Below are 12140 nucleotides of genomic sequence, written 5' to 3'. Positions count from 1 at the left end.
CCAAACGGGGGGCTGGGGCTCAAGTGGTAGCGCGCTCGCCTAGCATGCGTGAGGCACTGGGTTCGATTCTCAGCACCACATACAAATAACGTAAACATATTGTGTCCACCTAAAACTAAAAAATAAATATGAAAACCAAATGAACAGCTAGAAAATAACAAAGCTGGAAAATCGAGTCTGGTATAAGTGATGGCCATTTATAATGTTTAGTTTCATTCCTTCACTGACTTACCGTAAAGAAGAGCAGGATTTAGGGGTCATCCAGAGAAGTAATCCTTGGGCGCAGGCTCACAGGCGGCCTCCCAAGCTCTGAGTGCTGTGGGCTGAGGGGAAGCTCTCTGAAGCCCAGCAGCCAACATCCGTCCCTGTCTGTGGTGCAGCTTGCAACGCAGAGCCGGTGGACTCTTTGCCCGATGACCCCTCCGCACCCTTGCTGTTTAATGGTCTTTTGGAAATAAAGAAAGGAGGATGTGTCCCATGTGTCCCTGGAGGTGGCCGCTGTCCCAAATGCTTACCCCCTCAGGCATTTACCTCGTTTCCAGGGAAGTGTTAAGGGGGAGTTGGAGGGTCTCCACTGTGGCTGTAAGATGTGGGTCTGTGCGCTGGGTGTCCACTGGTGTGAGCTCCGCCGCCCTGATGGTGACTGGGGGGACGTGGCCAGCACACCCCAGAATACACTGGAGACCGAGAAATCGTAAGGTCTGCACCATCGACTGTGTCGAGCCCCTTCGTCAACATGGATGCATGTCTTTCAGCAAATGACTGCCCGGGAACCCAGAATGGTTTCCTAATATTTATTTCTTAAAAAATAAAAACAAACAAAACACCCCCAAGGTGGGTTAAAGCTGGGACAGGATAGAGAAGCTGCTGACCCAGAGTGACACGGGGCTTCCCACTGGGGAGAAACCTGCCCGGCTTCCCCGCCTGCTTGGGTGAGCCACACCTACGGGTGGCTGATGGGCAGAGCTGCGAGTGGAGGCCCAGGGTCTGAGGCTCCCTGCTGCTTCCCTAAGGTTCACCGAGGGCCTGGAACAGAAGGAGGGCTCAGCCTGCCCCTCTGAGGAGCCATGGACAGGAAGCCTTCCTGGGAGACAGCGGAGACGCAGGCTGTGGAGCCCAGGGGAAGGCGTCATCCCCTGGGAGGCCAGGAAGGGCTGGCAAGGGGACCAGGCCGTGGTCCACTCTGGGACAGCAGGCGTGTGGGGGAGCCTTCTTCACTGGGCAAAGGAAGTGAGATGAGCAGGTGGGTTCTCCCTTTCCTCCTGAGCTGGACACCGTGCCCTGAAGGCCCACAGCCAACCCACTGTCCCACCGCGTGCCTGTGGTGTTGACAGAATCCTTGGCACTCGAAGTTTCTTGTTGAAAGTGCAAATGTCTTCACCAGGGCCTGGCACACACCTGGGTGTCGCCAGGCAGGCACTCACACATCCACATAAACTGAGTGACTCTGTCCTCGGCACCTTGAGCTGTCGCAGGGGCAGAAAGTGGGCTGAAGCGAAGGCCCCATCTTGACTGCCAGCAGAGTGGCAGGTGGGAAAGATTCTCAGCGAGTGGAAGGCCTCCAGTGTCTTGGTGTCCTGCTACCAGGTGGCCCCTTTATCACAGTCCTGCTTCTCGGGGAGAGGAGGTTGCCCGCCTGGCTGGCTGGTCGCAGTGCTGGACTGAGTTCACACCACTGTGGGGCTTTGTCGAGGTGTCCCATCAGAGCCTCGCTGTGGGAAGGACCGAGCCTAAACTGCCACTCGGGAGTGGGGGGTCTCAGACATTTCCCTCTCACCCTGTCACTTCCCGAATTAAGCATTCCGACGCAGAATCACAGGGATGTTTCAGGCTATTCTCTGGGTCAGAATTTATTGCTGAGCCCATGGTCACTGTGACCCCGGCCTTCTCTCGGGCCATCTTTTTGGCTTCTCATATAAAAGGAATCGTAGAATGTGCAAGCACCCCTAGGCAGTAAGGAGGCCAGAATTCAGGGGTTGCCCTCTCTGTCGCTCAGGCAGGTCGCCAAGCTCTCGCTGGGCCAGTGCCCTCGGGCCCCACCTGCGCTGCCCTGTAGCCCTCCAGCCTTCTCCACGGAGGCTTGAAGGCAGGGTCACTGCCCGTGGCTCTATGCATCTAGCACACAGCTCCAGGGTGACAAAGTGCATGCTCCTCAAGTAAAGCTTGGACTGTGGTCACTGTGGCTTGTTGACTTGGCAAGCTCTTGTGGTCTCAGCAAAACACTTTTTGAGTACAGTTGTTACGTTAAAGATCAATTTGCATGTACGTTTAAAGTTTACCAATGTGTAACTCGGTGAACTTCCCAGAGACCATTTCCACGGAACCACCACCGGGTTAGGAGTAGAATTTCCCAAAAGTCCAGGAGCTCTCAGGCTCCTCCTTAGAGGTGACCACTGTCCCAGTCCCTTGTACTGTGGCTTCAACGAGGTTTTTTTGTTCATTGTTTAAAAAAAGTTCACAGCCTTACTCAGATGCCATTCACATGACCTGCAATTAATTCACCTATTTAAAGTGTCCAATTCGTGGCTTTCACAGATCCACAAGGTTATGCACCTGTCACCACTGTCACTGTCTAATTCCAGAACATTTTCATTTCTCCAAAAAGAAACCCCAGCCCCCTGTTATCCCCACCCCAGCCGTACAGGACCACTAACTGACTGTGTGTGTTTAGGGGTCTGTCTTCTGGACATTCAGGTAAATGGAACCGCCCGGCCTGCTGTCTTGTGCCTGGGTCTTTTGCTTAGCATGTGCCTCGGGGCTCGGCTGGTCCTAGCCTGTGCCAGCACTTCACTCCTGATAACTGCTAAATAGTGTGCCCTGTGGGCGTGTGCCATTTTGCTCGTTAGTTGATGAGTATCGAGTTCTCATTTGGAGCTATTAATTAGGAACAATGCTGTTAGGAACCTCGTGAGCTCATTTTTCTGTGGACATGTTTTTATTCTTTGAAAAGTGGCACTGCTGGATAAGTGATCTACCTCCATGGTAAGCTTCCCAGGAACTGCCAGATTGGTTTTCAGAGGGACTGTGACGTCGGGTTCCCACAGCTGTGTGTGAGGTTCCCTTTCCTCCTGACAGCACTTGCTCTTGCTGGCCTTTCAAGTCACCGTGTCCTGGTGGGCGCTCGCCTGGTTTTTGATTGTATTCCCAGTGACGTCATCTTTCCTTACTTATGGGCCATTTGTAGATCTTCTGTGAAGAAATGTCTGGTTGATCCTTTGATCCTGTTTGATGGTGGGGGCCTTAAGTTACAGGGGTTCTTCACATATTCTGGATACAAACCCCTTATCAAATACATACAAATTATTTTTTCCCATCTGGTAGATTTTCTTTTCACATTCTTGATATTGTCCTTGAAGTACAGAAGTTGTTAATGTTGACGATTTTTCATGTATTTTATCTATTTTCTTTATGCTGCTTGTGCTTTAAGTGTGATATTACAAGTTATTCGTTCTGCATCCAACGGTTTATCAGCATTTTTTGAGACGGGTGTTCTTATATCCCTGATTCATCTCTCACTACCAGCAGCGCATGTGTGAGGGTCCCAGGCTCTTTAGGTTGTAGGCACTTGTTATCATCCGTCTGTCTTGTAGCCATTGTAGTGGATGTGAAGTGGCATCTTGCTGTCACTTTGATGTAAATTTCCCTAATAACTAATGATATTGAACATTTTCCTCTGCTTATTGGCCATTTATTTATCTTTTTTGAGAAATGTCTCATTTACCCAGTTTTTTTTCTTCTGTCTCGAAGTGTCAATCCAGTGGCTTTAAGAACAGCCACAAGAAGCCACTGATCTGATCATTCCCAACTCACTGCAGCTGGAGCACCAGCCAGCCTCCTTCTGTGTGAGGATTTTGTTATTTTTAACATCTTGGCTTATTAAAAGTTTATTTTTATTCTAATTTGTTATATGACAGCAGCATGCATGACAAGTCATAGCACACACACAGCACATTTCTTCATGTCTCTGGTGTGCACAAAGTACAGTCGCACCATTTGTGTCTTCATATGTGTCCTAGGGGAGCGGTGTCCACCTCATTCCACGTCTTTTTTACACCCCTTGTTCCTCCCTTCTCTTCCCTCCCCTTTGCCGTCTCCTCCTTTACCCATTTTAAATCTGTCTTTTCTTACTAATGTTAATAGTTTTTAATGTATGATGTGTGGATCAAATATATGGTTTGCAAGAATCTACTCCTACTTTGTGGGTTACCCTTTCATTTTTTTGATGGTGTCTTTTGAAACACAAAAGTTCTTAATTTTGAAGTTTAGTTTATCTGACATTTTTTGTTGTTGTTGTTATACTTTTGGTGTCATCTCCCCAAACCATCACCTAATCCAAATTCACAGATGTATACCTGTTTTCTTTTGAGAGTTTTGTAGTTTGACTTTTACATTTCGATCTTTGATATGTTTTAATATTTTGTAGGAGTCTCAAGGTAGGAGTCCCAAGTTCATCCTCCCGCATTTAGCTGTCTCATCAGCAGTGATTGAAAAAGACTATTTTGCCCATTTGTAACCAAACATAGTACATTACAAAGCCAGGAGGTAAAAAGTACGGAGGGCACTAGAGAGAACTCTCAAAGCAGCACCTCCCTGAGCAAAGAAAGCCAAGGGGCTGCTGTTTTTTGTTGTGGTACCAAGATTGAACCCAGGGGCACTTAACCTAGCTCCCTTTTGTATTTTATTAGAGACAGTCTCACTAAGTGGCTGAGGCTGGCTTTGAACTCGCAATCCTCCTGCCTCAGCCTCCTGAGCCATTGGGATGACAGGCATGTGCCACCGCCCCTACTAGCAAGGGGCTTTTATTAGAAAGTCTCAGACCTGTTCACTATAGGAAAGACTTGTCATCACATGTCACACATGGGGGTGGCACATTGTCCTGAGCATGCTCAGTTCAAGGTCATGCTCATACATTACATGTTCTAAGAATGGCTAAAGACCGCCTCCTGGGGGTGGGGGGAAGTTAGTATCATAATGAGCAAAGTTTACACTGTATCACCTAAAAAGGGTGCGCCAGCATGCCTGAGTGGTCTTGGCTGGTTCCTGGTTCTGGAGTGCCCCGTCTAAAACAAAGCTTAGAAGGTATGTTAACACTGAAAGGACCCTGACCCCCCCCCCCACCACCACACACACACACACACACACACAGCCATACACACTCCTGTGGTTGTTGTTAGAAGTACTTGCCTAGTGGCTAACATGATGAATTGTCTTAGCACCTTTATCAAGAACCATTTGAGCCAGGCGCACACTTATGATCCCAGCAACTCAAGAGGCAAAGCGCAAGGATGACGGCCTCAGCAACTAGACCCTGTCTGGGAATGACAGAGGACTGGGGATGTGGCACACCCTTGGGTTAAATCCCCAGTGCCACTAAATTACTTGAACGTGTAAACATTCTGAGTTCTGTGTTCTTTTCCATTCGTCTTTGTCTTCATGGAAAGACTAGGGTTTTGTGTGTGTGTGTGTGTGTTTTTTTTTTTTTTTTAGTTGTAAATTGACAATTGATAAGTTTGTGTTGGGTACAAGGTGATAGATCTATGAGTCCAGTGTGGAATCATTAACATGCTCATCATTTCAAGGGCTTAGTTTTTATTGTGAGACTTATTAAAAAAGGCTGAATAGTGTCAACGTGGTATTCATGCACCACAATTTCTTCATCTCTTGAACTGTTGATGGCATCCTAACTTGGCTCTTATAGATAATGGTACACTAAGCATGGAAGTGCAGATGTGCCTTCCACCAAGTGGTTTCAAATCTTTGGATTAAATGCCCCCAAACAGAATTTCTGGATCCCATGTGGTTTTGGTTACTGTAGGTTTTGTATAAGTTTTAAAATGAAGTCGGAGTCTTCTAGCTTTGCTCCCCACCTGCCCACAACTATCTTGGCCATTCTGGGCTCCTTGTATTTGGAAATTGTATAAATTTTATGATCAGCTGATCAATTGATGCAAAACACGTGGAGGGTGAACCTGGTGGCCCTTACGTGTGATCCCAGCTACTCGGGAGGCTGAGGCAGAGTTCAAGGCCAGCTGGGAAGGTGAGCAAGACCTGTCTCAAAAGGAAAAATTAGAAGAGCCAGGGACGTGGCACCAAGGTGGAGCACTTTCCTAGCATCCATGAGCTCTGGGTTCAGTTCCCGGTACCAAAAAAATAAAGAAATAAAAGAGCATCCAGAATTTTGGTAGAGATTTCACTAAATTTGAGAGTCAGTCTGGGGAGTATGGCCACCTTAACAGTGTCTAATCTAATCCATGAGCACAAAGTTCTTTCCATTTATTTAAGTGATCTCTGATTTCCTTCAATGATGGATTATAATTTTCAGAGTACAGATCTTAGTTAGCCGTGTTCAGTGTATTCCTAAGTGTCTCATTCTTCTCTAGTCAGTGAGATTGTTACCTAATGTCACTCTCAGATCGTTCATCACTAATGTGACAGTTAGCTGGATGTCTGTCTTGTACCCTGCGACCTTGCAACTCATTTGCCAGTTCTGAGTTTTTTGTTGGTGGTGGTGGTGGTTGTTGATTCTGTGAGGTTTCCTGTATATAAGGCCATTTAATCTGCAGACAGAGATAGTCTCCTTCTTCCTTCCAATCTAGATGCCCGCGTGCCCTGCCCTCCCTCTCCCGCTCTCCCTGCTTGACCTCTGGCCCCTGCAGTACAGGGCTGGTGGAGGTGGGGGAAATGGGCCTCCTGTGGTCTTCCCCATCTTAGGGGGAAAGTTTTCTTTTTTCTTTGTTTTTTGGTGGATGCCTGTTATCAAGATGAGAACTGTCTTTCTATTGCTGGATTTTGTCATAATGCCTTTTCTGTCAATTGACATGATCATATGTGGCTTTTGTCCTTTATTGTTTAATATAGTGTATTAAACTGTTTGATTTTCATACGTTGAACTAGCTTCGCGTTCTTTGGAAGAACCCCACTTATCCTGGTATGTTATCCTTCATATGCTACTGGATTTGGTTTGCTTTTTATATGTAACTTATTTATATTTTAGTTATAGGTGGACACAATACCTTTATTTTTCTGTGGTGCTGAGGATGGAACCCAGGGCCTCACGTATGCTAGGTGAGCGCTCTAGCCCTGAGCCCAGCCCAGCCCTGGTTTGCTTTCTTTTGTTGAGGATTTTTTACATTAATATTCATAAGGAATGTTGGTCTGTAGTTTTTTTGGTCTTTTTCTTTCTTTCTTGTTATATCTTTGTGGGTTTTGGTATCAGGTCGTATTGGCCTCACAGAATGAATTAAGAAACAAACGTTCTTGCCCATGTTCTGGAGTTCTGTGAAGGTACTGCTTCATGATCTACTTTCAGCCAAGGAAAATAACGTCTTCCCACTTCAGGTACCAGGTGACCACTGAGCGGCTGGAGCCCCGCCTTTGGGCAGGTCCTGACTACATCCAGACCCCGGTGCTCCTTCTGGGCTTTTCCAGTCCTGTTCCACTGATCCCAGGCACTGATCCCTCCAGTTCTGGGTCCCTCTGGTCCGTGGTCCCTGGCAGAGTTGTTAGGAGCCTTTCTCTAGAAACAGTCACCTTAAGCCTTACCGGTGGCTCGCACAGGTGCAAACTTCCCAGGTCATATCCGAAAAGTTAGCTTGGTAGCTCTTTGTAAGGTCGGGCAGAGCAAACCCCAACGCTTCTGTTTCTCCCGCACTCTCAGTGGCATTGCGGCGGCCAGGTGGTCTTTCCAGGGCACTCCTGTGCGGTGGCTCAGTGCTGCCTTTGCCTCCTGCGCTGACACTTAGAGCTGCATGTTTGTCACAGCAAAAGCAAGAGGCACGGTGGTGGGGCCCCTGGGCGGCTTTCTGACCCCTTCTGATCTTGCCCACAGGTACCGCGTACACAGACCCATCGGCCGGAATCTCCAGGGATGACCAGCCCCTCCCCGCGCATCCAGATCATCTCCACCGACTCCGCGGTAGCCTCACCTCAGCGCATTCAGGTACCTGCTGCCCCCCAGTCCTTCCAAACACAAAATCTTTAGGAAATCGCACCTCTAGGGCATCAAGTACACTACCACCTCATTTATTTCAAAGACAAAAGAAGAAAAGTTTCTGTTCACTGAACTGACCATTGTGGTGCTGGGCAGTTGTAAACCCAGGGCCTCCTCTGGCTGGGCAGGTGCTGTCCCACCGAGCTGCCCTCCAGCCCTGCTTAACTTATTTCTAAGAACTCTAACCTGTTATTTCAACTATTGTGATAAAGAACCATTTTGTTACTCATTTGCTCCCAAATTGATGGGCATTGTGTTGGTCACGGGCTGCCCGCTTGTTTTCGGGAACCCACTGTCGCTGTTGCTGTCTTGGGCAGTTAAATGTCAGAGACTCACGTTTTCCACTTGCAGCATGTGCATAATATTGTGCCCGCCTCATAGGTTATGTAAGGAATCAACGGGACGCTGCTTATGAAGTGCTGAGAAGGGCCTGGCCCAGGTCAGTGTCCAGTGTGTACACCTCTGTATGATTCCTGTTATTACTGGTGTCATTGACCGCTAATAACTTAAGCAGGGGCGGTGCTGAGCCTGCCTCTGTCCCTTTGCACGGTTTCTTTACTCAGAAGGTAGGTATGTAGGCCCTAGCTGGGAGGAAGGGGCAACAGACCCTGACAGATAAAGATGCAATGTTATCACATCAGCCGAAGCAAAAGGCCAAATCCAAACGTGAGAACACAGATGAACAGCAGGAAGAACATGAGTTGCACAGCATGCACGTGAGGGACGCCAGGTGACGGGTACTTGGGAACCAGGGATTGCTGTCCTAGGTAGTGGAAGCTCACTGCAGGCAGACAGTGATACAGAGTGACTGGGTAAATTCTACAGTCTGCCTGCTCTTAAGAGACTTCATGGACTCTTCCTGTTATAAACTACAAATGTTTCTAATAAGTAAGATGAAACGAGTTGTTAAATGCTGTTGTCTGTTGCATGATGTACTTACACACAGAAGCTGTCATTTGAACTTGAAAATGCAAGTTTGCAAGTTGGAAGAACCCTGACGGGGTGTTACTGTTTGCCCAGGTTAGGGGCTCACAGAGCTGTGTCGTTCTCCCTTTACTCTGTTCTTATTTGCTGCTGATGAGAGTCTCTCCTGCGTGGGAGGTGTTGGGGTCTCACTGCAGGACTCTTCCTGACCCTGGCACAGAAGCTTGCTCTGCGCAGCTCACTGTTACTTTTTCAAATGGCAACTGTTTTCAGAAGGCGGGAAGCAGATAAGGGTGCAGAGAAGGACGGGGTGGCCACCCCAGGGGACCCCGTGGTGTGTAGTGTCCGTCTCTAGACTGCAGCTCCCTCTGTATGATCTAAGAAGAACTTCCTGTTTTCCTAAGGGCATGTCCAGCTTCCCATCTTATCTGTAGAGTGAGGCTCTTCCCTGCTGGCGCCCAGCCCCTGGGGACGCCCTCAGGACCTTTCAACAGAAGTCTTGGGGGAGAGATCTTTGGTGCTGAGCTTGCAGATTCTAAGGAAGACAGTCCTTTGGTGCAAGTTTTATGTTTATTACATAATTGACAGTGTCCCATTGGGAGCTGCTAGTGAAATTGGACATGCTGAGCGCTACCACACTGGCTATGTGAGGTTTTCGAAGTAAAATAAAGGTTATTGGTTGGTTTCTGGATTTTCAAAATTAGTGCTGAGGGTCCCACGCGGTTCTCACTGCCAGCTCGTGCCTTAGTGATCAACTTGCATTCCCTGAGGCCTGGGAAGAGAAGGGACAAGTTCTCTGATGTTGTCATGAGTAACAGTTCCTAGAACCCAAATGGTGGCTTCTCTCACAAGGTGGGCAGGGAAGGATTTTTTAGTTTTTGTTTTTTAAAGGAAAACAGGCTACACAACAGGTCGGAGCCGTGTCTGAGTGTACAGAGACCGAGGGTCGAGTCACGTCTATCCCCAGCCGTGCGACTGGGGAAAGTGAGCTGACAGAGTTGTGCTGACAGTGCTTACTCTGTAAGTTGGGAAGGGACTAGGTGACATAAGTAGCTAAGGTAAGGCCTGTGGAGCCCCAGGAAGCCAGCGCAGTGTGGATTTTTATGGTTTATTTGTACATAATTTCAAACTTACCAAAAATAGTCCATACGAATTCACTGTGCCTGTCACTCGGGTTTGTGACTTATGTGCTGTCACATTCTAAATATGAGTGTATTTATTTTCTGGTTCCTTTGAGAACAGACTGGGGACATCACTCCTGTGCATTGGATCTAAGGACAGTGACATTCTTACATCATCACAATACAGTTAGCAAAATGAGAAAATACTAACACCGAAATGTGCCGTTATCTGTCAAACTCCAGATTCCCACATTTCATTCACTGATGGAGCTATTTTTCCAGGATCGATGTTATATTTTTAATAGAGAAAAAAGTAATAAAGATGTCATCAGCCCAAGGTCTGAACACGCTTAGTTATGCAGGATAGAAGAGGGTGGGGTGCGTGTGGCAGAGCCTGAGTCCATTTGTGCCACGTCCCTGTAGCGGCTCAGAAGGCCCTGAGGAAGTGGGTGGAGCGTCAGCCCTCGGGGTGGAGGGCAGGTGTGCAGTCGGGGTGCTGTTGTTTCTGGGGACACTGAGGTGTAGGGCAGGAGCCATGGGAGGACATGGAGGACACAGCACACATGAGGTTCCAGTTTTATTATTTTATTCATGTTTTGGAAGCCATTAAAGTAAGTTAAAAGGACAGTGTGTGATATAGTGAATTTTACCTGCTGGAAATAGTCAGTGCTCTCACTTCTGCCAACTCGTTCTGCCTGGGCGGACGCTGTGCAGCCCCTCCTGCCCTCTCTGTGGGTTTGGAGATTTCCCTAAAAATTTAAAAGGACAGAGGATGGAGCTCAGTAGGAGAGGGAGAGCACCCTTGGTTCGAAGTCTAGCACCCCAGAAAAAGAGAGGAAGGACAGTCGTATGCCTAACCCCAGTGACTCAGAGGCTGAAGCAGAACATTCACAAGTTTGAGGCCAGTCTCGGCAATGTAGTGAGAGCCTTCTCAAAAAGTTACAAAAGGTCTGGTCCCAGCTCAGTGCTGACGCACTCTGGGCTCAGTCCTGGGAGGGAGGGTGGTGTCTGGCATCTTCACACTCCAGGGTGAGGCCTCGTGGCTGTCCCATCAGCCCAGGTGACAGCACTGTTACTTCACGCTGTGCTCTTGGTCAGCTGCCCCGTGTCCCTCCCTCCTGCTGTTCCCAGCCCTGGTGCTGTGTCCTGCATATCCTGCTTGGAGCTGCTTGCTCTGTGCCCTTTCAGTCCCCAGCCATGTGCTGGTTCCTCTCTCGTGTGCTCAGAGGAGTTGTTGCACGTGTGTGCTGGAAGGGTGACAGAGACCCGTGTAACAGAGTCACACCAAAGTGGGCACAGAGTGAAAGAGGAGTGTCCCCCGCCTTCCTGGGGTTGCACAGCTGTATCCTGGGTTGGGGGGGGGGGCAGCTGCTGTTGCCATGTTGCCTTTCATTCCTTCAGTGTCGGTCTTGTCATATAAGTCCACAGGGACACGTGTGAATGCATATATCACGTTTTGACGTGTCAACACTGTCTGACGTTGTTTTGCTCCCCAGTCTTTCTTCTTAAGTGTGGCTCGTCCTTGGAGATGGTTCTGTATGGTGCATACTAGACATCCTGTTTCTCTTCTTGAGTGGCTGCTTGATATTCCATTTTGCCACACCGCCCCCAAAGAGGGTGTCCCGGTTTGTACTCCCACCAACCCAGTGTGCACACCACGCTGTAATTTTTAATCTTGTCGGTTTGCCAGATGAAATAATGTCATTGCTATACAAATTTTGCACTTTGCTATTTACTCACATGTATATACATGTGCATGTACATATGTAAAAATAAAGTTTCCCGGGCGTGGTGTTGTATACCTGTAATCCCAGCAATTTGGGAGACTGAGGCAGAAGGACCACAAGTTTGAGGCCAGCCTCTACAATTTAGCAAGACCCTATCTCAAAATAAAAAATAGAAGGCGGGGCTAAGGATAAACTTCAGTGATGAAGCACCCTGGGTTTGATTTAAAAAAAAAAAAAAAAAAAAAAAAGGAATTGTTAGTTTTTCGGTAACAAGTAGATGCTACTTAAGTTTCATGTCCCACCCTTCCACTGCCCCACCCCGCTGACTGTCCATCCAGTAGACTTTCTGTGTGACTTTGATTGTCATACTTAAGCGCA

The 12140-nt window shown here is 48.0% G+C and overlaps 1 protein-coding gene across 6 annotated transcripts in view; it reads left to right on the top strand.

Moving 5' to 3' along the window:
- The window catches only part of Nr2c2 (nuclear receptor subfamily 2 group C member 2), a 68944-nt gene that overhangs the window by 29169 nt on the left and 27635 nt on the right, over positions 1-12140 (top strand). For all 6 annotated transcript variants that reach the window (XM_027931961.2, XM_027931960.2, XM_027931962.2 and 3 more), the window contains one exon: positions 7829-7939. In XM_027931961.2, the coding sequence (XP_027787762.2) occupies positions 7829-7939 (111 nt within the window). The remainder of the gene's footprint in view (positions 1-7828; positions 7940-12140) is intronic.

This window comes from Marmota flaviventris, chromosome 20 (assembly GCF_047511675.1).
Source record: "Marmota flaviventris isolate mMarFla1 chromosome 20, mMarFla1.hap1, whole genome shotgun sequence".
Lineage (NCBI taxonomy): Eukaryota > Metazoa > Chordata > Mammalia > Rodentia > Sciuridae > Marmota > Marmota flaviventris.
Note: the sequence above shows the minus strand (reverse complement) of the source record. Positions and strands in the feature narration are given on the sequence as shown.